General features: G+C 35.6%; 5 protein-coding genes across 5 annotated transcripts in view; 2 read left to right on the top strand and 3 right to left on the bottom strand.

Moving 5' to 3' along the window:
* The first annotated feature begins 22 nt into the window (after nucleotides 1–22).
* On the top strand, nucleotides 23–5,196 carry LOC141333688 (tubby-related protein 3-like). Its single transcript, XM_073838775.1, has 3 exons — nucleotides 23–147; nucleotides 252–423; nucleotides 3,076–5,196. Exons 1-3 carry the CDS (start codon nucleotides 85–87, stop codon nucleotides 3,207–3,209), a joined length of 369 nt encoding a protein of 122 aa, XP_073694876.1. The 5' UTR covers nucleotides 23–84; the 3' UTR covers nucleotides 3,210–5,196.
* A 1,272-nt stretch (nucleotides 5,197–6,468) lies between these two features.
* LOC141333427 (zinc-binding protein A33-like) lies at nucleotides 6,469–8,697 on the bottom strand. Its single transcript, XM_073838425.1, has 7 exons — nucleotides 8,670–8,697; nucleotides 8,154–8,551; nucleotides 7,978–8,073; nucleotides 7,617–7,847; nucleotides 7,478–7,500; nucleotides 7,284–7,396; nucleotides 6,469–6,992 (listed from the first exon to the last, which is right to left on the bottom strand). Exons 1-7 carry the CDS (start codon nucleotides 8,695–8,697, stop codon nucleotides 6,469–6,471), a joined length of 1,413 nt encoding a protein of 470 aa, XP_073694526.1.
* Nucleotides 8,698–12,956: 4,259 nt separating this feature from the next.
* On the bottom strand, nucleotides 12,957–15,198 carry LOC141333426 (zinc-binding protein A33-like). The gene is made up of 7 exons (XM_073838424.1): nucleotides 15,150–15,198; nucleotides 14,597–15,006; nucleotides 14,421–14,516; nucleotides 14,078–14,308; nucleotides 13,939–13,961; nucleotides 13,741–13,856; nucleotides 12,957–13,474 (listed from the first exon to the last, which is right to left on the bottom strand). The coding sequence occupies exons 1-7, from the start codon at nucleotides 15,196–15,198 to the stop codon at nucleotides 12,957–12,959; spliced, it is 1,443 nt and encodes a 480-aa protein (XP_073694525.1).
* A 554-nt stretch (nucleotides 15,199–15,752) lies between these two features.
* LOC141333424 (zinc-binding protein A33-like) lies at nucleotides 15,753–20,986 on the bottom strand. Its single transcript, XM_073838422.1, has 7 exons — nucleotides 20,776–20,986; nucleotides 17,274–17,671; nucleotides 17,101–17,196; nucleotides 16,791–17,021; nucleotides 16,627–16,649; nucleotides 16,425–16,540; nucleotides 15,753–16,276 (listed from the first exon to the last, which is right to left on the bottom strand). The coding sequence occupies exons 1-7, from the start codon at nucleotides 20,984–20,986 to the stop codon at nucleotides 15,753–15,755; spliced, it is 1,599 nt and encodes a 532-aa protein (XP_073694523.1).
* LOC141333260 (pleiotrophin-A-like) overlaps nucleotides 18,873–25,367 on the top strand; it is a 63,953-nt gene continuing 57,458 nt past the window's right edge. The window contains exons 1-2 of the mRNA XM_073838234.1: nucleotides 18,873–18,980; nucleotides 20,796–20,962. The gene's annotated coding sequence lies outside the window, so the exon portion shown is untranslated. The remainder of the gene's footprint in view (nucleotides 18,981–20,795; nucleotides 20,963–25,367) is intronic.

Raw genomic sequence — 25,367 nt, 5'->3', positions numbered from 1 at the left:
TGAGTGTTTTGGCCCACCTCTTATTGTTGTAGATGTGTGTGTTTTTAGGAGACCAATGTTCTGGGCTTCAAAGGGCCGCGGAAGATGACCGTGATTATTCCCGGCATGAACATGAACTTCGAACGGGTTCCGGTTCGTCCCGCGTGTGTGAGTGTCTTCTCTCGCCGCTGTCAATCAAATCATCACCATCATCAGCTGATGCATGAACGTGAACGTGAACGTGAATGTGTGTGTGTGTGTGTGTGTTTCAGGAGCAGGAGTCTCTGCTGAGTAAATGGCAGAATCACTCGCTGGACAATCTGATAGAGCTGCATAATAAAGCGCCGGTGTGGAACGACGACACGCAGTCATACGTGCTCAACTTCCACGGCAGAGTCACGCAGGCCTCCGTCAAGAACTTCCAGATCGTCCACGACAATGACCGTAAGTCACCTCAGATCCGTCACGTGTGTTAGAAGTGTAAGATAGAATAGATAGAAATATGTTTAGATGTACTTATATAAGATATAGGCAAAATATAGATCAGAAAAATCTAAGTTTTTACTTTATATTTAATGTTTTCATTTTAATTAAAGTATTAATAAAGTTGTTGTAGTCTTTTTTTTATATTTATATAATTTGTATTACTTTTTATTTCAGTTGTAGGGTTAAGTTATTTTAGTTATTTTCACATATAGATAATATTTAGAATTTATTTTTTATATTGTGTGTGTATATATATATATATATATATATATATATATATATATATATATATATATATATATATATATATATATATATATATATATATATTAGGGCCGGGACTCGATTAAAAAATTTAATCTAATTAATTAGAGGCTTTGTAATTAATTAATCGAAATTAATCGCATTTTAATCGCATGTAAATATTTGACCTGAGAACAGTGAGAATTAAGATTTTTACATGGATTTTTAGTATACCATTGAATAATGACTGAATACATAAGCTTAAGCAACAAAATATTGTTTATTTTTGTTCAACCAAGTCCAACAGACCAGTGCAATATTGCCATTAAGTGTAGCAAGAGGCACGTTCTTTAACGAGTCTTTCATTCCGAGAAATCTGCTCTTGTGTTTGCTTAATTATGCATTTAAACGTTAATGACCAAACCTATCATTATAAATGTTGCTGCACATGGAATATAACGCGGATAACATTTTAAAAAATAGTTTTTATCAGGTTACACACTGATTATTTATCACTCAAACCCCTTTCTCTACCTGTCCGTTGGTCGCGTATATCCTCCATGTTTGTAGTTTTTTAACACTTTTTATGCGTGTTTGTAGTTCTAATCGAATCCTCGTTCACGGCGCAGTGTGTTGCGGGCAATATTAGCAGTTAAGAGTGTGCATTGATCGTTAAGTAGTAGACCATCCGGGAATCTTTGGAATACTTTTTAAACATACTACGATTTGGGACATTCAATACTATTTAGGACGGACGCAGCTTCTTTGGTATAAGTTCTTTGGCTTGTCTGAACGCTAGTTTGTGCTCCAGTATAATCGGTCCGCGGAATCTCACCCAGTGAGAAACGTTCCGCGGTGCAAAACTTAGTGCGATTAAAATGCGTTAAAAAATTTTAACGCGTTATTTTTGTGTAATTAATTAATCTAAATTAACGCGTTAAAGTCCCGGCCCTAATATATATATATATATATATATATATATATATATATATATATATATATATATATATATTTTTTTTTTTTTTTTTTTTTTTTTAGTTAAAGTATTAGTCATTTTAAAGTTGTTTTAGTAATTTGTATTATTTTTTTCTCTATATAGTTTTATTATTTTTTATCTTCTGTATAGTTGTTTTTATTACATTTGATTTTAGTTTTAATTTTTGTTTAAGTTTTAGTTATTTTAGTACATTAAGACAAACTAAATGAAAATGCGAAATGTTGCCTTTTTATTTGTATATTGTCTGTTTTGGTTTTCATTTTAGTTAAAGTATTAGTCATTTTCATTTGCACACAGTCATTTGTATTATTTTATTTTATTTTTTATTGTCGATATAGTTTTTATTAAATTTTATTTCAGTTTTAGTTATTATAGTACACCACATTGCGCTAAATGATAATGAGAAATGTTGCCTTTTTATTTGGATATTGTTTTCTTTTAAATTTAAGTTTTAGTCATTTTAAAGTTGTTTTAATCATTTGTATTATTTTTATTTTATTTTTTTATCCTCTATATAGTTTTTATTACATTTCATTTCAGTTTTAATTTTAGTTTAAGTTTTAGTTATTTTAGTACATTAAGTCAAACTAAATGTCATTTGTATTAATTTTTATTTTATTTTTTATTGTCTAAATAGTTTTTATATAATTTTATTTCAGTTTTAGTTTTAGTTATTATTATAGTACAGTACATTGTGCTATATGATCATGAGATTTTAATTTTAGTTGAAGGATTAGTAATTTTAGTTGTTTTAGTTATTTTTATTATTATTATTATTTTTTTTTTAGTTTGTATTATTTTTATTTTAATACATGACATTAAACTATATATAAAAATGTTGCCTATTTATTTTATATTCTTAATTCAAATTAAAATTTTAGATAAAACATTAGTAAATGTAAAGTTGTTTTAGTAATTTTTATTACATTTTTTATTTTATTTTATAATATGTTTATATACATTTTTATTTCAGTTTTAGTTTTAATTATTTTGATACATCACATTAAACTAAATGAAAATTATTGACGTTATTGCAATTTTACATTTTTTATTATTTAAATAAATCATTTTAAAAATAGATGTAATTTTTGAAGAACGTGCTACCAAATTAGGTTAAAAAGAAGAAGAAAAAATGTTCTCTGTATTTAATTATTTAAAAAAAATATTTGAATATTTTTAAGGCACTTGCTACCAAATTACATTAAAAAAATAGAATGCATATCAAAACAAAAGATGATTTTTGTCTTGTACAGTGTTTTTTTTAATAATAAATCAAATCAATGTCATCATATATAGCTCTCTTCATTTACATTTAAGGTTTGTTTTTCTGTTTTCTCTGTTGTTGTGATTGTGTGTTGGTGTGTTTTCAGCTGACTACATCGTGATGCAGTTTGGTCGTGTGGCGGAGGACATCTTCACTCTGGACTATAACTACCCCATGTGTGCCCTGCAGGCCTTTGCTATCGGCCTGTCCAGCTTCGACAGCAAACTAGCCTGCGAGTGACCATGTGACACACATCACCTCTACACAAACACACACATATACGGCCTCTTCACTCAGGACATTACTGCACAATCATCCTCACTTATGCCCGAGGAAGAGGATTTGTGCTATATCACAATAATTAGAAACAAAAGGACCAAATTAGTTGTTTGGTAAAGGAAACACATCGAAACATTTAAACTTTTACTACCTGGAATAACTGACAAGATGATCTTGCTTTCCTGAAAAGGGAAGACGCGCTGGATTTACGCTTTAATGGACCAATAGAAAAGAAAACTGAGGGATATTCTGAAACTGAGAGATTTTATTTAGGATTTTTAAGATGTTTTCTGTGACGTTTGGTAAGTGTCTGATGGATTTGAAGAGTACGTTGTTAGGGACAATCTCACTTGTGGTCAGGATATTATTGAAACTTGCTTCTGCCACAGGATAAAAAAAATAAAAAGGTAATTGTGACTTACAATTTTGACGTTTCTTCTTAAAATTGTGAGATTATCTTTCACAGTTGGGATTTTTCTTCTCAAAATTTTGAGTTTATATCTCACAATTCTGCATTAATGTCTCACAATTGTGAGTTTATAATGAATTTTTGCGAAAATCACAATTCTGTGTTTATATCATGCAATTTTGTGTTTATATCTCACAATTCTGTGATTATATTTCACATTCTGTTCATATCTATTCTGCATTTATATTGCAATTCTGAGTTTATATCTTGCAATTCTGCATTTATATCTCTTAATTCAAAATTTATTTATTTTTTCTCGCAATTCTGAAGTCACAGTTACTTTTTTTATCCCAAAGGAAACAAGCTTCTGTAAATTTCAACAGTGAACTTAAAAAGAAAATAAAAATAAAAAGAAGAAATTATATTTTGCATTAAGAAAATCATGTAATAGAGTAAATTTGTCAAGATGCATTATGGTGCACTGCACACATGCTTTTCTTAAAAATTTTTTGTCTTGTTTCCAGCCAAAATATCTACAAATTCTTAAATCAAGAAGGATTTTCTAGATGAGTAAAAAAAAGTCAAAATTAAGTGCGTTTTTGCTTGAAACAAGCAAAATAATCTGCCAGTGGGGTAAGAAAAAAATCAGACATTCAAAATTCAAAAAAATCATTTCAAACAGAAAACAAGATTATTTTTCTTACTCCATTGGCTGTTTTTTTTCTCCTAAAAACAAGAAAATATGTTTTACTCGTCTAGAAAATCCTGCTTGATTTAAGAATTTTGAGATATTTTGGCTGGAAACAAGACAAAAAAACTCTAATTAAGAAAAGCATTTTTATTATTATTATTATTTTTTTTTTTTTTTGCAGTGTGATGAAATTTTCTTCAGGTGCAGTATAATTTTTTTTTCTCTCTTTTTGTTATCAAGATGATATGTGTCCTAGATGTATTTTAATGAGATTTACATTTTTTATTTGGATAATGTTGATGTATTTTTTTGCATTTTGCATGTTTAAATATGACTTTTTAACACCTTCCGTTTTTAAACGTGGTCCGTTATTTGTCTTTTCACTAGTCTTTGCTCACCAAAAAAAAAAAAAAAAAAAACACATTGCATGTTAATAAAAGAGGAGAAGCGCTGGATTCTTCGTTAACCTTTAAAAACTGACGCACACTTCCGGTTCCTACCGCTGCTGCATGGATCGTGAAAGTTGCCTTAACAAGTCGCTGTAGTGTAAATAATGCCTGAATACTGGGTCACAGAAGAGTTTACATCACGAGAAACTGTACAAAAGGGAAGTTCAAGCACATTTGTGTCTGTTCCGTGTGTTTCCTATTGATATGATTGACGTGTGTGTTGATGTTCATCATATGTTGTGTGTCTGTCAGCCAAGAGTGTACTGATATATATATATTAAAAAAGCAAAACTTTTTTGTTTTCCTTTTAAACCAATAACCTGTTTGCACAAACTGTATTTTATGATGACACTGTTGGTAGAAATACAGTAATTAAAAGTCATAAATATAAAAAATGTATTACTGTGGATTCTGATCATGTGACACGAAACTGATCATGGACTTGAAACTACAGAAATTCTAGTTAAATACTTTAATAATTTACCTTCTAGTTAAGTGTTTTACTCAGTTTTATTTCTTTTCATTCTATCCTTAATCGTTTTTTAGGATAATTCAAATATCAATTTATTCATGAAAGTTTGTGAAAATATTTTTTTGCGCACGCGTACTAATGACAGGAGACTGGCGCGCTTTCTGAGGTGAGTCATTTGTACCTGACGGTTAATTAATTATATCATGGTGTTTCGGAGAGTTAAACATATACAATAAAAAGGAGGTATAAAATGTGCATTTAGAAATGTCTGTAGGAAGTTTTCTGGAGTTATCTTTTCAATTTTCATCCAATGACAGTGTTTAAGTATTGTAAATATTAGGTCAAATAATTGACTGACAGGAAGGAAAACTGCTGTGGTTGATAGGTTGCCTCCTCAGGCAAACGATTTCATTCACTAGTGTCTGTTTATTAGGTGAAACCTATTAGATAAATTGAGCAACGTTACTACATTATGTAACAGATTTTTGCATGTCCATAGAGTCACTGGATAAATAAACTACACAAAGCATCAGCAGGCCATGGAGAATGTGAAGCTGATTATACTGACATACACCCTCAGGTAGGCATATTTCTGACAGCTCATGGTTTACTTATTCATGGCCCAAAAGAGTTTAACCAGAGCAGGTTTTGCAGGTATGTGTCATCCTCCACAATACAATGAGGAGGAATTCCACCGAAACATCAACACCACCCTACAATCATCTGGCGGAGGTGACGTCACCACACTGCATTTCACTTGCAATTCAATAATATCACATTGGTGCACCATTTAGTCTTTATTGCTTTTTGCATTGATAATCACATCACAATTTGCATTACTTTTAATGTTTTACCCTATACATTAGGGCTGTGCAATTAATCAAAATTCTGTTTCGATTTCAGCTTTAAACGATTATGCAAATGCAGTAATTGAGATAAAACGATAATTGCTCCTGATTCCATCCCTTTTCCAGTGGTGCGCTGTCGCTCCTCCATAAAAGCCTAATTTCACATGCAAATCAGTAAAATCATAACGTGACTTGCAAAAAATGGAACATGCTTGATTTATCAGTGTTTAGGTTTAAATATACACACAGGTTTATATATAGTGTCCCCTAAAAAGTATTCAGACACTCACTGCATTGCACCCATTGCATTTGATTGTTATCTTAGCACATGCATAAAACTAAAATTGTGGTTTACAATTTTTGATTACTTGATGGGAAAATTTTAAGTGGCCTGCACACATCCCCAGTACAGAAATATGGGAACACCCTCTCTGGAAATCCACCAGTGTAGGTGCACAAGCTTTTGTTTCTGAGGGGGTCAGTGAATCTCAGCTCTCCTTCATCAAAGTCCAGTTGCAGTCGGATTATATTTGGCCTCTCACTGTATTCAATACAGCTGACAGGATTATTTCCTTGCTTGTATGTAGCGTTCATGTAATGAAAACACCAAAAATGTTTCTTCGGATAAAATGTGTAATTTTTTTTGCGGTTCACCGTTTCATCCACCACTCCCAGTGTCCAGTTGTTGTTGTCACCCACCTCTACGTCCCAGTGGTGCACACCTGAGCTGAAGCCCTGTGAGGCCAACACTCCCACATACATTCTCTCTGGGTTATCAAAAATGTATGTTTCCTTTTCTACATACTGAACACTGGTGCAGTCCTCTGACACCTGCAGTTTACTGGAGGCTGTGTCTGGGTCCAGAGTCACAGAAGCTAAAACACAGAGCCTTTCATCAGTGAACCTTACTTTGGGTAAAAGTCACATTTATTTTCAGTAATCGCTGGGTTTATTTCATTTATATATGCCGAATAGAAAATAATTTTTTTTTTAAATATCAAATGACAACCTTAGGTTTTCAACTTGTAACACATCATGGAAATAGCCAAGGAAGCTAGCAAGACGTTAAAACACCAACCAGTCATCAGTCAGTATCAGTGTACTACCAGTAAAAAACATTTGAGTAAATAGATTATGTACACAATCTAAAAGGCATCATTACTTACGCTTCACAATGTTCTGCATTCTGGCCCAGGAGGTGAAGATCACTGTCTGAATGGGATAGTGCTGGTATTTCTGTAGTTCAGGGCTCATGTTTGGCATAATTGGGTGTTGGAGTCTGTGTAGATAAACAGTAAGATATTTGGTGTTCACTGGTTAAAATAGGATTTCAGCTGTAACCAAATGCTAAAAGGCTCACCTTTTTTTTGTATCACTGTAATTCTGAATGGGAAATAAGAAAACAATTACTGCTCAGTAATATGGTTTAGCAAACATCATGAACATTGATTATCAGACACAGTTGCACCAGATTACAACTCTCTGTATTTGTTCTGTACCTGGAGAAATGTGAGGTTTTCAGCCTCTATATCCTGCCAGACGGCTGCCATCCTCTCAGATAGAGCTGATATCTGTTTGGACAACTGTTCTATCCTAGCCTTGAGTTTTTGATCTTGAGGTTCCTTTTCTTTATGCAAGGATCTGATGTGTTTCTCCTCTTCGTCTCTAAGAAACTGATGGAGCTTCTCAAATTCCTCCTTTATCTGGTTTTCATCCATACTGGTGCATTCCTGAAATAGTTCAAGCCTTTCTGTTAACAATGTAAAAGTTCACTGCTGATTAAAATAGTGCATTCAAGTCATGTTCCTAATTCATAAATACAAACTTTCAGGAGGACTTAAACATGCCATAACCACTTACCTTAATGAGCTCCACCTGTTGCACACAGTTCTCACGGGCTTTCTTGAGGTCAGCGAGGGTCTCCTGCAGTTTGTCCATTTGTGTCTTGAGATCCTCCTAGAATCACATGATAAACTCTTAATGTTGAGCTTGAAGATGGCAAAAATCAGTCAAATCAGATTCCAAACTCCTCTTACCTTTAAATTGCCAGCAGCCTCGTCGACAGGAGAACACTTGTGATTTTCATGCTTCTTTGAGGTGTAACAAACCACACAGATGGGCAGCTGGTCCTCAAAGCAGAAGAGTTTGAACTTTTCTTCATGTTCTGGACAAACATCATCTGAAACAGCAGTGGGTTTTCTCTTCTTGAAGGACTCACAGAGCGCTCTGAACGCCAGGCTCTTGGTGGGCTCATCGTGAGAGCATTCCTTGCGACAGACCGGACACTGCGGCACGTCCTGAGTCGTCCAGAAACGCTGGAGACACTCTTCACATAAACTGTGGCTACATTTCAGAGTGACCGGATCGGTGAAGATATCACAACAGATGAGACATGTCAAATCCTCTTCCAGACAGGACAAAGAGTCTGCCATGACTGAAGTCAGTTTTCAGCCAATAGAAGTTTCAGCGAAAATTGTAGAAAAAGCAATAGCTGCTTCACTTCTAAAAGTCAGTACATTTACTAACTGGAGATACTGTGAAACCTGCTTTACATTTCCCCACCACACCCAACCCTTTCATTTCTTTTAGTTAACTTTCATTTACATAGAAGATTTGTCAACTCCTCCCTCTATGATGTCAAATTACAATGAATAACCACCAGGAAATGATCACATAGTGTGGCTGCACCTGCTCAGCATTAAGTTTAGTTTAAATTGGGACCAGCGTTTTCCATTTGGGATTAGCAACTACTAGTTTGTAACTGACTTGTTTACTTAATTCGGTTGACTGAATGTTTGGTTGGATATACACTCTCATTAACAATTTGCTTTTCTTAAAACGATAAACTTCCATCGAAATAGTCATTAGTATATGTAAATAATAAGTATTCACATTATTTAGACTAAGAAAAATCAGGAACAGTATATAAATATTTATACATTATTCTGAAAATGAACATTTTTATCTTAGAAATCTGGGAAGCACAAGGAATGATGTGTAATGACAACACTGTAACACTGATTACATACATTTAACTAAGTTCAGTATTGTAATACATATTATAGTTTTCATCTCTGAACTATCATTTTAATGTCAGCAGGGTAGTAGTGACCACTACGTGACAACCACAGAATAGGAGAATATATCTTAGTTGTATAAAATTATTTTGTTTCTGTTATTGTGATTGTGTTTTGGTGTGTTTTCAGCAGACCACATTGTGATTCAGTTTGGGCGAGTGGTGGAGGACATCTTCACTTTGGACTATAACTACCCCATGTGAGTCCTGCAGGTTTTTATTATCGGTGAAGTACATTAGGGAGAATCTCACAGAAATTCTTAAGAACATTTTCAGACCAGGGCCCGTATTCTTAATGCTTAAGAATCCTCTCAGAAAGCTCCTAATTTAGCTTAAAAATTCCTACGTAGGAGTCTTAGCTTAAGAGCGATTCAGGACCAATCTAAGAGCAACTCTGAGCGAAGAAAAGACAAAAACTTTTATCTTATTGTGGAGGTTGACCCCATTGCTAGCTATGACACAGCCTTTTGAAGAGTGTGATTGGTTGGTTGTCCAAGAAGGAAATGAAAGAGCACTTTTAAGTGTAGTGTCTTGTATAAGCCTTCACTTTGAAATTATAGGTATCATTTTTCCTGTTTTACCACACACACAAACACACACACACACACACACACACACACACACACACACACACACACACACACACACCTATTATATACGTTTATATATTTTTTTTATTTACCACAATGTTAATGTTGTATTTAATGTATTTGATAGGAAATTAACAGCAACAGGTTCTGAAAGTGCTGTAATGGTTTGTGTGATCTCTTTGCTTATAGAAGGTTGTAAACAGACCCAAATCATCACTGCTGCATAGCTGCATTGTTTCCAGCTGCCAAATATGTTAATGTAATGTACTTCCGTTTCTTGCGCTATGGCATTTCTGTACTGTGTCAGAAATCGCTCACAAAAATTATCCCTGCACAATCTCATAAGTAGCATCTTATCAATTCACTTTCATGCATTGTTTGCAAAAAAATGTTGTCCTCCCCATGTTTTGTCAATTTTCTCCACTGCTAAAGAAACTCTTAAGCCTTTTAAAAGTTAAGGGTTAAGATGCTTTCTGAATTTACTCGAATTTACTAAAACTTTGCTACAGATTACAACACTAACAGTGCCTGTTGAAATGATTGTGGACTTACTAATTCATAAATACAAACTTTCCAGGAGGACTTGAGCATGCCATAACCACTTACCTTAATGAGCTCCACCTGTTTCACGCAGTTCTCTTGGGCTTTCTTGAGGTCAGCTGCAGTCTGTCCATTTGTGTCTTAAGATCCTCCTAGACTCAAATGATAAACTCTTAATGTTGAGCTTGAAGATGCCAAAAGTCAGTCAGATCAGATTCCAAACTCCTCTTACCTTTAAATTGCCAGCAGCCTCGTCGACAGGAGAACACTAATCCTTTCAATATTTTTTTTTTCTTTTTAATTAATTTTTAAATAATTTTTAATTTTTTTTCTGCATTAATGTCTTTCATTTTAAGACTGCAATTTTGCCATATGTCACAATTCTATGTTTATATCACGCAACTTTGCAATAATATCTCACAATTCTGTGAATATAATTTACATTCTATTATATATCTTGCTATTCCGCGTTTATATCACAATTCTGAGTTTATATCTTGCGACTCTGAGTTTATATCTCAAAATACAGATTTTTATTCTGGGAATTCTGAAGTCATTCTTTTTTTATCCCAAGAAAACAAGCTTGCATAGATTTCAGCAGTAAAATTAAAAGAAAATAAAACAATTAAATATACATTTCTTAAAGTTTGTAATTATTATTATTTTTTTTTTTGCGCAGTACAGTAGATGTTGCGCATGCGTACTACTGACAAGAGTGGCGCGTAACCTGACAGGAGTCTGGCCTGGCGCGCTTTCTGAGGTGAGTGAGTCACTTAGTTGTACCTGGCAGTTGTTATATCGTGGTGAGGTTTCGGAGAGTTTTGAAATATATACTGTAAAATGGAGATATAAACTGTGCGTTTATAAATGTCTATAGGAGGTTTTCTGGAGTAACGTTAGTCTTTTCAATATTTTCTATCTTAGTTGTTTACGTCATTGCTAAACGTCATAAACGTCAGTTACTAAAGATTCAATAAGATTTTCAGACCGTTGCTGCGTCCCAATTCGCCTAAGTTACTTATGCTATTCCCTAAAAGTATGTACTCTTTTTATAAAGAAAAAGTACATAGGCTACTTTTGAGAATGTAGCAGAATAGTAACTTAGGCAGGCTTTGGGACATACTGTACTACTTCGTCATAATTGCTTCTTTAACGGATGCTCTGTTGATTAGTTACCTGAATCCTGTCACTGTTTAAACTGCCCTGTCAATCATCACAGTTAACATTATCTGCATTTCGTTTAATTTGATTTCCTACCGTATTAGAGAGAAATGAAGAGGCACGTTCTTTCACGAGTCTTTCATGCCGAGGACTCTGTGTTTGCATAATTATGCCTTTAAACGTTAATGACTAAACCTATCATTATAAAAGTTCATAATGTTGCTTCACATGAAATATAACGCGGATAACATTAATAAAATATTTTTTTTATCAGGTTACAGACTGATTATTTATCACTCAAACCCATTTCTCTACCTGTCCGTTGGTCGCGCATATCCGCCATGTTTGTAGTTTTTTAACACTTTTTATGCGTGTTTGTAGTTCTAATCGAATCCTCGTTCACCGCGCAATGTGTTGTGGGCAATATTAGTCATTAGAGTGTGCATTGATCCGCACTTCGAATTCCGAAGTTCAGTAGTAGACCATCCGGGAATCTTTGGAATACTTTTTTAAACATACTACGATTTGGGACATACTAATTCTATTTTCGAATACTATTTAGGACGGATAGTATGCGAATTGGGACGCAGCACGCGTGTTTTTGTCATATACAGTATTTTTATGATATTTATTTACATATAATAATGTGATAGATAATGACAGTGTTTGCTCTGGTTGCTTTGGTTAATGTTACCTCTTAAATCAAACCATTTAAGTTCAGAAGTGAATATTTATAGTTGTTGAATAAATAAACCACACAAAGTATCCACATGACTTGGAGAATGTGAAACTGATAATATTGACCTACACTCCCTCAGGTAAGCATATTTCTGACAGCTCATGGTTTAATTGTCTTCATGGTCTGAGAGTTTCAGCAGATCAGGTGTTGCAGGTATGTGTCATCTCCACAAAACAATCAGGAGGAATACCACGGAACATCAACACCAACCAGTAAAGGTTGAGCCCATTACCCTGGACCAATCAGCTGGCAGAGGTGAGGTCTCCACACTGCTTTTGTTTTCACTTGCAATTTAATAATATCACATAGGTACACCAAATAGTTTTTATTGCTTTTTACATTAATAATCACAATTCTGTTTGCATTATTATTAATACATCACACAATCCACCTTATTTTATGGGTGAGACTTTTGGTTCATTAGGCTCTATAGTAAATGGTAAAACTGTTTTGTAAATAATATGGTAAAACACCAGTTTGCAAAATCAAGTTTTGTACAGCCAAAAATAGCTGAGCGCGGATGAGACCGGAAGCCAAACCCATAAAATTTACACATGGCTGCGCCCACTCTTACGGGAAAAATAAAGTGCCTATACTTAAACCTTGCACAATTAAATAATCACATAATGACATACAGCTGCCCCAGAAAGTATGTGCACATTCAAGTCACACTGCATGAACATCATTCCTTTTGATAACTGTCCTGGCACGGGCATAAAACATTAGTTGCAGTTTACAGTTTATTTGCTGGGAAAACATTAAGTGGTGTGTCTACGTCTCCAGTACAGAAATAGGGGAACACTTTCTCTGGAAATCCACCAGTGTAAGTGCACAAACTTCTGTTTCTGAAAGGGTCAATGAATCTCACCTCTCCTTCATCAAAGTCCAGCTGCAGTCTGATGACATTTGGTCTCTCTTTGCTATCAATATGGCTAACAGGTTTATTTCCTTGCTTGTATGTGCCACTCACGTAACGAAAACACCAAAAGCGACTCTTTGGATCCATTTTGTAAAGTGTTTTGCGGTTCACCGTTTCCCCTACAACTCCTAGGGTCCAGTGGTCGTTGTTTCTTACCTCGACGTCCCAGCAGTGCACACCTGAGCTGAAGCCCTTTGAGGCCAGCACCCCCACAAACAGCCTCTCTGGATTATCAGACACAATCCTAGGATTTTTTGAGTACTCAACCCTGGTGCAGTTGTCTGAAACCTGCAGTCTACTGGATGCTGTGTCTGGGTCAAGAGTCACAGGAGCTGAAACACAGATGACCATAAACTACAGAGCCTTAATATCAAATGACATCCACCGCTAAAATATAAACACAAGTGTTTAAATTGCTATTTTATGGTATTTCAACTTATTACTTGTCATGATAATAGACAAGGAAGCCAGCATGATATTAAAACACCAACCAACCAACCAACTGCCAATCATTAGTCAATATCAGTGTGCTACTACCAATGAAAAACATTTGCGTTAATACATTTTGTACACAATCTAAGCAGGCGTTGTTACTTACGCTGTTCCACAAGGTTCTCCATTCTGGCCCAGGTGGTGAAGATCACTGTCTGAATGGGATAGTGCTGATATTCCTGTAGTTCAGGGGTCGTGTTTGGTACTGATGGGTGTTGTAGTCTGTGTAGATAAACAATAAGATATTTGGTGTTCACTGGGTAAAATTTCAGCAGTAACCAAATGCTAATTGTGAAAGGCTTACCTTTTTAATGTACCGCTGTAATTCTGAATGGAAAATAAAACATGTGGTTGAGCAAACGTCATGAACATTGATTATCAGACACATTTACACCAGATTATAGCCATCTGTCTTTGTGTATTGTTGAGTATTTGATCTGTACCTGGAGAAATGTAATGTTTTCAGCCTCTATATCCTGCCAGACGGCTGCCATCCTCTCAGATAGAGCTGATATCTGTTTGGACAGCTCCTCCATTCTGTCCTTGACTTTTTTGTCTTGAGGTTCCATTTCTTTATGCAAGGATCTGATGTGTTTCTCCTCTTCGTCTCTAAGAAACTGATGGAGCTTCTCAAATTCCTCCTTTATCTTGTTTTCATTCATACTGGTGTGATCCTAAAATGGTTTAAGCCTTTGTGTTAACAATATAAAAGTGGAATGATTGTAGACTTGCCAAAGTGTAAATACCTTTTTTCCAGGAGGACTTAAACATGCCATAACCACTTACCTTAATGAGCTCAGCCTGTTGCACACAGCTCTCTTGGGCTTTCTTGAGGCCAGCGAGTGTCTCCTGCGCTCTGTCTAGCTGTGTCTTGACACTCTCCTAGAATCACATGATAAACTCTTAATATTGAGCTTGAAGATGCCAAAAGTCAGTCAAATCAGATTCCAAACTCCTCTTACCTTTAAATTGCCAGCAGCCTCGTCGACAGGAGAACACTTGTGATTTTCATGCTTCTTTGATGTGTAACAAACCACACAGATGGGCTGCTGGTCTTCAAAGCAGAAGAGTTTATACTTTTCTTTATGTTCTGGACAAACATCATCTGAAACAGCAGTGGGTTTTCTCTTCTTGAAGGACTCACAGAGCGCTCTGAACGCCAGGCTCTTGGTGGGCTCATCGTGAGAGCATTCCTTGCGACAGACCGGACACTGCGGCACATCCTGAGTCGTCCAGAAACGCTGGAGACACTCTTCACACAAACTGTGGCTACATTTCAGAGTGACCGGATCGGTGAAGATATCACAACAGATGAGACATGTCAAATCCTCTTCCAGGAAGGCCAAAGAGTCTGCCATGACTGAAGTCAGACCTCAGCTAATAGAAATTTCAGCTGAAATTGTAGAAATAGCAATAGCTGCTTTACTTCTAAAACTCAGTACATTTACTTACTGAAGATACTGTGAAACCTGCTTTGCATTTTTCTACCACACCCAACCCTTTCATTTCTTTTACCTAACTTGCATTTACGTAGATTTATCAACTCCTCCTTCCATGATGTCATATTACTATGAACAACAACCAGGAATTCATCACATAGTGGCTGCACCTGCTCAGCATTAAGTCTTACTTAAATTAGAGCATCAATTTTATATTTAGGGATTAGCAACTACTAGTTAGCTTGTAACTAACTTGTATGCTTCATTTGTTTGAATGTACACTAATAATTTTAGAATTCAGTGCCATCGTTTGTATTGCCGGAAAGGAGGAAATGCCATCAGGTTGAGGTTGAGCCCATTGGACCACTCAGCTGGCAAAGGTGACATCACCACCGCATTTCACTTGAAATTCAGTAATACCACATTTGTACACCAAATATTCTTTATTGTTTTGTACATTGATAATCACAGAAATCTCCCTTTTATGCGTCATCATTTATACTGAAACATTGCATGATTAAATAAACACACAGCCTGACTTAAAGTGGCCTCAAAAAAAGTATTTGGACACCATACTAAATTTAAGGTGTTATTTCATTAAACGGAAAATGTACAAATGCACAAAACATAACATGCGCTAATGGCTATCTATCGCATTCAAAAAAATTTTACTTTTGGCTTAGATGGTTTGTTTATTTGCTGGGAAAAGACTCAGTGGTATGTCCACATTTTTTGTACAGAAATATGGGAACACCTTCTCCTGAAATCCACCAGTGTAGGTGCACAAAGTAGTGTTTCTGAAAGGGTCAAAGAATCTCAGCTCTTCTTCATCAAAGTCCAGCTGCACTCTGATGATACTTAACCCCTTATCATCATTAATATCTTGAACAGGTTTATTACCTTTCTTGTATTTGCCATCTACATTACGAAAACACCAAAAATGATTCTTCGGATCCATTTTGCAAAGTTTGTTGCGTTTCACTTTCCCCCCCATCACTCCCAGTGTCCAGTTGTTGTTATCACCTACTTCTACGTCCCAGCAGTGCACACCTGAGCTGAAGCCCTGTGAGGCCAGCACCCCCTCCTGCAGTCTCTTTGGGTTATCAGACACATGTAGTTTTGTTTGTGCAAACTTAATACTGGTGCAATCCTCTGACACCAGGAGTTTATTGCAGGCTGTGTCTGGATCCAGAGTCACAGGAGCTGTGAACACAGATGACTGATGAACCAATGGACTACTACACGTGTGTATGAGTTTCCATAAATGCTTACTGTCATGTCTTTCAAAATATGTATGCTGTTATTACAGCATACAATCTAAGCAGATGTCTAAGTCAATGCTATTACTTACGCTGTTCCACAAGGTTCTGCATTCTGGCCCAGGTGGTGAAGATCACTGTCTGAATGGGATAATGCCGATATTGCTGTAGTTCAGGGGTTGTGTTTGGTACTGATGGGCGTTTGAGTCTGTCATATAAACAATTAGAAATTTGGTGTTAACTGGGTAAAATGGGGTTGCAGCTGTAACCAAATGCTAATTGGGAAAGACTCACCTTTTTAATGTTTTACTGTAATTCTGAATGGGAAATAAAAAAGCAATTGTGCTTGAGCAAACATCATAAACATTGATTATCAGTCATGTTTGCTTCAGGTTACAGTTCTCTGATGGACTTTGGTCCCTGGCTTCATGGGTATTATGTAAGTATTTGATCTATACCTGGAGAAATGTGATGTTTTCAGCTTCTATATCCTGCCAGACGGTTGCCATCCTCTCAGACAGATTTGATATCTGTTTGGACAACTGTTCTATCCTAGCCTTGAGTTTTTGATCTTGAGGTCCTATTTCTTTAAGCAAGGATCTGATGTGTTTCTCCTCCTCGTCTCTAAGAAACTGATGGAGCTTCTCAAATTCCTTCTTAATTTGGTTTTCTGTCATACTGGTGCATTCCTGAAATGGTTTAAAAAGATTTAACACTTTGTCAACTTGAAGAAAATCTTCACTACTTAATAAAACATTAATCACTTACCTGGCTGAGCTCAGCCTGTTTCACACAGTTCTCATGGACTTTCTTGAGCTCAGCGAGGGTCTCCTGCAGTCTGTCCATTTGTGTCTTAAGATCCTCCTAGAAACACATGATACATTTTTAATGAGCTTGAAGATGCCAAAAGTCAGTCAGATCAGACTCCAAACTCCTTGTACCTTTAAAAGCCCGGCAGCCTCGTCGACAGGAGAACACTTGTGATTTTCATGCTTCTTTGAGGTGTAACAAACCACACAGATGGGCTGCTGGTCCACAAAGCAGAAGAGTTTGAGCATCTCTTTATGTTCTGGACAAATTTCTCCAGAAACAGCTGTGGCTTTTCTGTTCCTGTAGGACTCACAGAGCGATCTGAACGCCAGGCTCTTGGTGGGCTCATCTTGAGAGCATTCCTTCTGACAGACCGGACACTGCGGCACATCCTGAGTCGTCCATAAATGCTGGAGACATTCTTCACACAAACTGTGGCTACATTTCAGAGTGACCGGATCGGTGAAGATATCACAACAGATGAGACATGTCATATCCTCTTCCAGGAAGGCCAAAGAGTCTGCCATGACTGAAGTCAGTTCTCAGTAAAACAAAACTTTATCAGTAAAATGACAGCGATTGCAAAGAAACAGGCAGTAGCTCTACTTCTAAAACCCATTAAATTGTACTTAGCACTACTGTTGGAGATATTGCAAAACCTACTTTATCTTTTCCCCACACCCCACCCTTTTATATCAGGTCGTTAACTTTCATTTCACCAGAAGCTTTGGTACACAACTCCTCCCTCCAGAATATGACATTATAGCCAATAATAGCCTCATGGGACACTTTCACCTGTTCAGCATAAGGTCCTCCTTAAATTCATTAATGTCCAACTAGGCAGCTAGGAGTGAGTAAATAATGATAGAGCTGTTATTTTAAGTCAACAGGGGCTGCAGTGACCACAAAGTGGACGAAAACAAAACCGAATTGAATAAATTCACTAGAGCCACTAGATGGCAGTATGCATCCATGTAATTTGACCTGAGGACATTGCAGGGCATTTCACATCATTTCACATTTGATTTTCTTTTAAAGACAATCAAAAACCCACTAGTGTTTCCCAAACAACGGCACTTCCTTGCTGGTGTGCCAAACGAAGTTCATTGTGGCTAAATGCTCTGTGCGTTCATGTGTGTGTTTCCTTTTATTTCATTAGCCTGTTTTTCTCCAGCATATGGTGTCTAAGAGTCCTACAGCTACTCCAAGATCAGTTCATTGTGTGGCACTTATTAATCACAGTGGGGTCCTGCAGCTGCTGTCTCTACACTGTTATATGCTTATAAGGTTAGTTCAGTCAAAAAAGAAGACATATGTGGATCTTGGGAGATTATGATTTATTGTTGCATGTAAAATAACATGCAAAAATGTCTCCTATTGTTTTCCTCAGGGAAAAAAGAACAGCACACAGGTTTGGAGTGACAATGGTGAGTAAATAACAGCGTAATTTCATTTATTATGTCAGATTTTCTTCTAATAAACAGAAAAAATGAGAGATGTAAAGAGATATATTGCATAGGCAAGAGTCAGTGACAGCTAGAAAGACAGATAGGATGCAAGAGCTGTGATATTTGAGGGGCCCAGGTGTTTCTGTCGGCAGTCTGATATGTGTGCTCATCTCCCAGGGCTCTCCTGTACTGTCTGCGGCGCTCCATCCATGTGGGACGCGACGCTGCATCAAATCCTCTGCAATGCTGGCGCAATTTGTTTGTTCACCAATATTGTCAATGTCAGTTTTCCACCTCTCTTACACTCAGTCTCTCTCTCAAACAGTCCTTACATCAGAATTGGCAAAACCTCGGCCCAAACTCCAGCACTGCAAGAGCTTTCAGTCAAAGGTAAACTGCTCTTGGATGCTTTATGGTAAATGTGGAATGTGGTTTTTCACCTTGATCCTTATCTGTTAAACGAATAGTCCAAGATCTTCACTCTTCAAAGTAAAGGTTAAAAAAGAGGGTTATTGCAGCAAAGCCGTTTTGAAGAAACATTTTGGATTCTCTAAAGAACACTTTTTGTGGAAAGATTTCTTTATTTACTTTACTCACTGTCATGTGGTTCCAAGAGTTGCATAAAAAGTTTTTGTTTAATAGTAAAAAAGTACAGCAAATAGGCTTGAGATGACATGAGGATGAGTAAATAATGGCTAACAATACTAATCCTTTGACATAACAATATTTCATTTTGATGACAAAGCACTTGCTGTCTGTGTAAGTAGTATTCTGTGGCCCTTTGGAAAGCTACCCAAAATGTTTTATCTGAAATTTTATCTTTGATAGTATATGAATAATCTGTCCCATGAATTAATTATACCATGTCAAAAGCCTTCTTTGCATGCCCTCCACGTTTGTAGTGGCGAACCTCGGTGGATGCGTAATGGGTGCATCTCATTTCAGCTTTCACACATGAATTCAGACCTCCACAGAAATTGGATTAAATGCACAATTTCACCAGATGGACCAGAGCTGCTTACAAAGTGCCAGTCACCTTTTCAGCTGATGTCTCATCTCTGTTGCGAACAGTGGGATATATAGACAAACAGAGCGTCAATGCCAAGGGCAAAGACACAAAGTTTTCTTGAAAGGACTCTTGATATGCAGGTGCATCTGTCCAGGTTGTTGTGGGTAATGGAATACTTCAAAACAGCCACACATTCATATCTAATTCTGGTCGTGTCTCACAGGAAAACAAGACCTCAGATGAAAACTCTTTAAAGGAATAGTTCACCCAGGCATGAAAGTATCCCCACCCTGAGGCCATCCAAGATGTAGATGAGTTTGTTTCTTCAAACGGATTTGCTCACCAACGGATCCTCTGCAGTGAATGGGTGCCATGAGAGTCCAAATAGCTTTTCTATCCATAATAACGCTTTCTCCAGTGAAAAAAATGGTTTGGTCTGAATCAGGAGAGAAATCTGTACAGATCAAGCACCATTTACAAGTTAAAAAAGCTGTAAATAAAAATGCGAGATGGACTTTTTCACCGGTAGAAGAATTATTATAGATTATGGACTAGTTAAAACCATGTAATGATGGATTTGTTTCTTACAAACACACAGCTTTTTGCTTCTTAAGACATTAACTGATGGACTGGAGTGGTGTGGATTGTTGCAATGTTTTTATCAGCTGTTTGGACTCTCATTCTGACGGCACCCATTCACTGCAGAGGATCCGTTGGTGAGGAAGTGATGGAATGCTTCATTTCTCCAAATCTGTTGAAGAATCAAACTCATCTACGTCTCGGACAGCCTGAGGGTGATTACATTTTAAGCATATTTTAAATTTTGTGTGAAATATTTGTTTAATGTCTCAGCTGTTTCTCCTGGACAGCAATGAAATCCATCAGCAGCTGAGTGAGGAATAACATGCATTGATGAAGAATTCAGAATAAGACCAGGAATGTTTTCCTCTTAGATTTGGCTTCAACGATTGAGGAGCAAACCATGAGACGGCCAGTGTTCGACAGCATATAAAGCTCTAAAATCTTGCTTTTTAAAGGTATAACGTCAACTCAGAAAAACTGAGATGACAGCAGCGCAATTGAGCCGATTCGCTCACCACTGCAATCTTACCTGTCTTTAAAAAAACGCTTGTAGGTTGTGTGCAGGAGATTAATTTGTGCCTAGAAATGTCTCACGCAGTTTTTTTTCTTCACAGGCAATATAGAGAAACCCATGTTCTGTGCTGGTGGGATGGAGAAAGGAACAGGATCTCAGGGAGCACATGGAGATTGGGTTCCTGAGCTCAAGCTCAGTGCGATTTGCGGCAGTCAGCTGGTACTGTTGAGCTGTCAGTCTGGAGACGGAAGACACGCACACAATCAGGTACAGAGTGATGAATTTCAACATCAGAACGGACACAAAAACACACACGCAAAAATGTGTACACGTGCAATTATACTTAAAGCTGCTCTAAGCAATTTCTTTGCCACCGGCGGCACCAAACCAAACTGCAAAACAACTTGATTCTTAGGTTTTTCTGAAGCAAATTGCTTACGGGCACAAGTGAAAAGGCTCCATACATGTCTCTGTAGATATGGCTCGTTTTAAGTGAAAATGGTTAGACTCATCGTTTAGAAACGTAATAACACACCTATCTAGCCGCATGATATTAATGCTTAAATGGTGCAGAACGTTTTCAACAAGCAGTTTTCAACATTAATAATAATGAGAAATGTTTCTTGAGCAGCAGATCTGCATATTAGTATGCTTTCTGAATGATCGTGTGACACTGAAGACTAGAGCAATGATGCTGAAAAATCAGTTTTGCGTCACAGGGATAAATTACTTTTTATAATATATTCAGTTTGAAAACATTTATTTTAAATTCTAAAAATATTAACACATTTTTACAGTATTTTTAAGCAAATAAATGCAGGCTTAGTGAGCAGAAGAGAATGTTACTGTACAATTTTTTTTTTAAATTAGAAATTCAGACTTTCCAAGTCAAATGGAAAACAATGTTAGACTGAAATGACTTGAATGAGTCAAAGTAAGCTCCCAGAATGCCTTTAGAGGGACACATTTACCTTCTCTGTTCAAGCAGCGAACAGATGAGAACAGAGAGTTCCTGAATGTGTGAAGACGGTTGTGTAAACTGTGTGTGTTTGAGGATCAAACTGCAGTGCATGGTGATGAATGGAGGGACGGTGGAAATTCGTTGCTCAGGTAACCAGACGGCGGCCGTTTCCCCGTGCGTGGGTAGATATAGACACGATCTGGTGGGATGCAAAGCAGGAATGCCTCATCGAGTAATTACAGCGCGCAGCACGGAGCAGCAGGCCATAGGAACTTTATTAAAGTTACACAAATGTCTCATATTTCTCTCGGTAGACCCAACTCATTCTCTCTGTAGATCAAATTCATCTCTCATCTTAAACCCAGCAATTTAAAAACTCCCAAACCTATTTACTCTAAGTAAGTCGTTTAAGAAATTGGTTGAGTCTCTTAAAGAAATGCTGGGTCAAGTTGCACTCTCAAAAGAGAAGAATGAAATTTTGCAGAAAGAAAATAAATATATATATATATATATATATATATATATATATATATATATATATATATAGATAGATAGATAGATAGATAGATAGACAGATCGATATATAAAACAAATGTATAATCTCTACATTTTATATATATCTTTACACTAATAAATGTAATATTTTATGTTTAAATGATTTAATATTATGTAAATAAATTATAAAAAATAATTTAATATAACTTGTATTTAATTGAAATAATATAAATATGAAATACTCAATTTAAAAATTTGTACAAATATATATTTTTTAATTGGTGTATGTTCATATAATTTAATATAATGTAAATAAATTATAAAAATGATTTAATATGACTTATATTTAATTCAAGTAATATAAATATTTAATAATTAATTTAAAAATATGTAAAAAATATTTATTTTTAAATTACTGTAATAAAAATTTGATGTATTATTTATATATATATATATATATATATATATATATATATATGCAACAATTTTGTAATTTTTTATATTTTTAGACTAATAAATGTAATATTTTATTGAATATAATGTAAATAAATTCTAAAAATATTTAATATAATTTATATTTAATTGAAATAAAATAAATATAAAATACTTAATTTAAAAATATTAAAAATATTTTTTTTAATTATTACTTAAAATGTTTTTATTTAATATAATGTAAATAAATTATAAAAATTATTTACTATAACAATTTTTTTATTGAACTAATATAAATATGAAGTACTTAATTTAAAAATATTAAAAATATGTATTTTTTAGTTATTGTAATAAGAATTGTATGTATGTGTGTGTATATCTAATATTTTTTTAGAATATAATGTAATATAATGTATTAATTACAAAATTAATTATACAAATGTACTATAACTTCTATTTTATTAAACAAATATAAATATGAAATACTTAATTTAAAAATATGTAAAAAAAAATATATATATATTTTTGTAATAAGAATTATTTATATATATATATATAAACCAATTTATATGTTTATAAAATTTAATATAATGTAAATACATTTTTAAGTTATTTAATGTATCACACATTGTATACACACAGACAATTCTTTTCCATTTTCATTTTTGATTTTGATTTTGTTGTGTATTTCTCAAGCTTTCATCAAACCTAGAACTGTTTACAGTTTTATTAGTACTGGGAGGGGAAATATCATATGACACAGATTATTTTCAGCAAATATGTTGCGGTTTAGAAGACGTGTTTATAATCCACTTTCCCACATGATGTAACATGCTTTTATTATTCAGGAGATTAGAAAGCGAGTAAGAAGTGTTAGTTAATATCCTCCTCTGTCTGTCATGAGTAATGTGTCTTTATTCGTCTTAATAGATTTGACAGGAACCAAATCATCCTTTCGTAATATATGAGAGAAAGAGGACGGGGAAAGCTTGTCCGCTAAGCACTCATTGATCGGGTCTGGCTTCGCTGGACGTCTGTCGGTTCGATTGTGATAAGCAGTGATGTATGTGCGGTTAGCAGACAGGAAGTGGGCGGGTTAATGGTTTGGCTCGTGCTGGTGGTTGGTCAGATTGACATGATTGTATATTCCACGATGAAGATGAACTTGAAGGCTGAACTTGCTTGGCCCTAGAATTGCATTTGATTGCATTTGACTAATGAACAAGAAACTAGACTTCTCAATCAATGCATTCAAAAATAAATAAATAATGCTTCTGTGTGCATGTACTGTAATTGCATGCAGCTTTCTAAGTTTAGCGTCTCCGAAAGCGGAGATGAATCTCTGATAATCTCATTTGAATCTGATAATGAAGAGACTATATTCTCCAGCCGTAATATTCTTACGGCTTTAATGAAATAAAAGAGCAACTTTATGTTGACTTTGCTAATATATAACCGGATTAAACGAAATCCTCCTCCTCCTCGTTAAATAACTCATTTGGGTGGAAAGATCATGTTATTGAGTTCGAATGTCAGGCTCGGGGTTGCCATGGAAATTAATGCACAATCCGTGTGCATCTAACTATTTAAATTTATAAGAGCTAATATATTCTGATTAATAATGTATGCGATTCATAACGAGCTCCGAGAAGTGTGCTCAAAGTTTAAAGCAGTGTTTAAAGAGATTTAAGTTTTTATTGTCTGTAATCCCGGGGATTATGTGGGCAGCGCTGAGGTTAGATTAGAGATTACATCCGTCTGCTGTGTAATCCAGCTCTGTTTAATAACATTTCATACTGAGATCAGGGGAAGCGCGCTGCTCCGCTCAGTAATGGGATATTAGGATCTCATCCAGACCTCTCTCTCTCTCTCCTCTGTGTGCAGAAACATTTTACTGTTTCAGCAGTATAGCAGCGCTTCTAGTTTGCTTTAGGCACCAGAATTTACTGTATTTGTATACTTTTATTGGGTTTAATGTCATCTGGGTTGCATGTTGTTCTGTCTTGTGTACTTTTGCTCATGGTTTATTAGGATGTGGATGTCACAAAGCCTGTTCCTGTTGACTTCTGTGTAATTTGGCGATGAATTTGTGCCAAAATTCCAATACAAACTCATGTTTCTTCATCAGATTTGGAGAAGTGTAGCATTGCATCACTTGCTTAGCAGTGGATCCTCTGCAGTTGAATGGGTGCCGTCAGAATGAGAGTCCAAACAGCTGATAAAAAACATCACAATAATCCACACCACTCCAGTCCATCAGTTAACATCTTGAGGAGACGAAATTAACTAAAATATGAGTCCATAATAATGTATTTTTATAAGTTTTATTGGGTTTAATGTCATCTGGGTTGCATGTTTTTTCTGCCTTGTGTACTTTTGCTCATGGTTTATTAGGATGTGGACATCACACAGCCTGTCAAAAAAAAAGAGTACAGTTTATCCTGATCTTCAAATTATTCACAGATTCTGCAAGGGGATCACAAACTTTCACATGCCACTGTAGTAAAAGTAATAGATCACCCAAAAAATTAATTTTTGCCAAAAATGTACACCCCCTCAGGCTGTCCAAGATGTAGATGAGTTTGTTTCTTCATCAGATTTGTAGAAATGTAGCATTGCATCACTTGCTCACCAATGGTTCCTCTGCAGTAAATGGGTGCCGTCAGAGTCCAAACAGCTGATAGTAATCCACACCACTCCAGTCTAGTCCATCAATTAACGTTGTGTGAGTCCATAATGTATGTTTTCTCACATCGAAATCCACCCACATATATATGTATATGT

Source organism: Garra rufa, chromosome 4 (genome assembly GCF_049309525.1).
Source record: "Garra rufa chromosome 4, GarRuf1.0, whole genome shotgun sequence".
Taxonomy (NCBI): domain Eukaryota; kingdom Metazoa; phylum Chordata; class Actinopteri; order Cypriniformes; family Cyprinidae; genus Garra; species Garra rufa.
Note: the sequence above shows the minus strand (reverse complement) of the source record. Positions and strands in the feature narration are given on the sequence as shown.

Bases quoted from the DNA above. Each gene is read 5' to 3' on its own strand.
- LOC141333426 (XM_073838424.1), bottom strand. From the start codon at position 15,198: ATGACATCATGGAAGGAGGAGTTGATAAATCTACGTAAATGCAAGTTA. The intron at 14,309-14,420 runs GTAAGTGGTTAT...AAACCATTTTAG, and splicing joins AACAGGCTGAGCTCATTAAG to GATCACACCAGTATGAATGA. The intron at 13,962-14,077 runs GTACAGATCAAA...TTTTCCATTCAG, and splicing joins AAAACATTACATTTCTCCAG to AATTACAGCGGTACATTAAA.
- LOC141333427 (XM_073838425.1), bottom strand. From the start codon at position 8,697: ATGAAAGGGTTGGGTGTGGTGGGGAAAT. The intron at 7,397-7,477 runs GTGAGCCTTTTA...TTATCTACACAG, and splicing joins TACAGTGATACAAAAAAAAG to ACTCCAACACCCAATTATGC. The intron at 6,993-7,283 runs GTAAGTAATGAT...TCTGTGTTTTAG, and splicing joins AATGCAGAACATTGTGAAGC to CTTCTGTGACTCTGGACCCA.
- LOC141333424 (XM_073838422.1), bottom strand. From the start codon at position 20,986: ATGTTGAAATTCATCACTCTGTACCTGATTGTGTGCGTGTCTTCCGTC. The intron at 16,541-16,626 runs GTGAGTCTTTCC...TTTATATGACAG, and splicing joins TACAGTAAAACATTAAAAAG to ACTCAAACGCCCATCAGTAC. The intron at 16,277-16,424 runs GTAAGTAATAGC...CTGTGTTCACAG, and splicing joins GCAGAACCTTGTGGAACAGC to CTCCTGTGACTCTGGATCCA.
- LOC141333688 (XM_073838775.1), top strand. From the start codon at position 85: ATGACCGTGATTATTCCCGGCATGAACATGAACTTCGAACGGGTTCCG. The intron at 148-251 runs GTGAGTGTCTTC...TGTGTGTTTCAG, and splicing joins TTCCGGTTCGTCCCGCGTGT to GAGCAGGAGTCTCTGCTGAG. The intron at 424-3,075 runs GTAAGTCACCTC...GTGTGTTTTCAG, and splicing joins GATCGTCCACGACAATGACC to CTGACTACATCGTGATGCAG.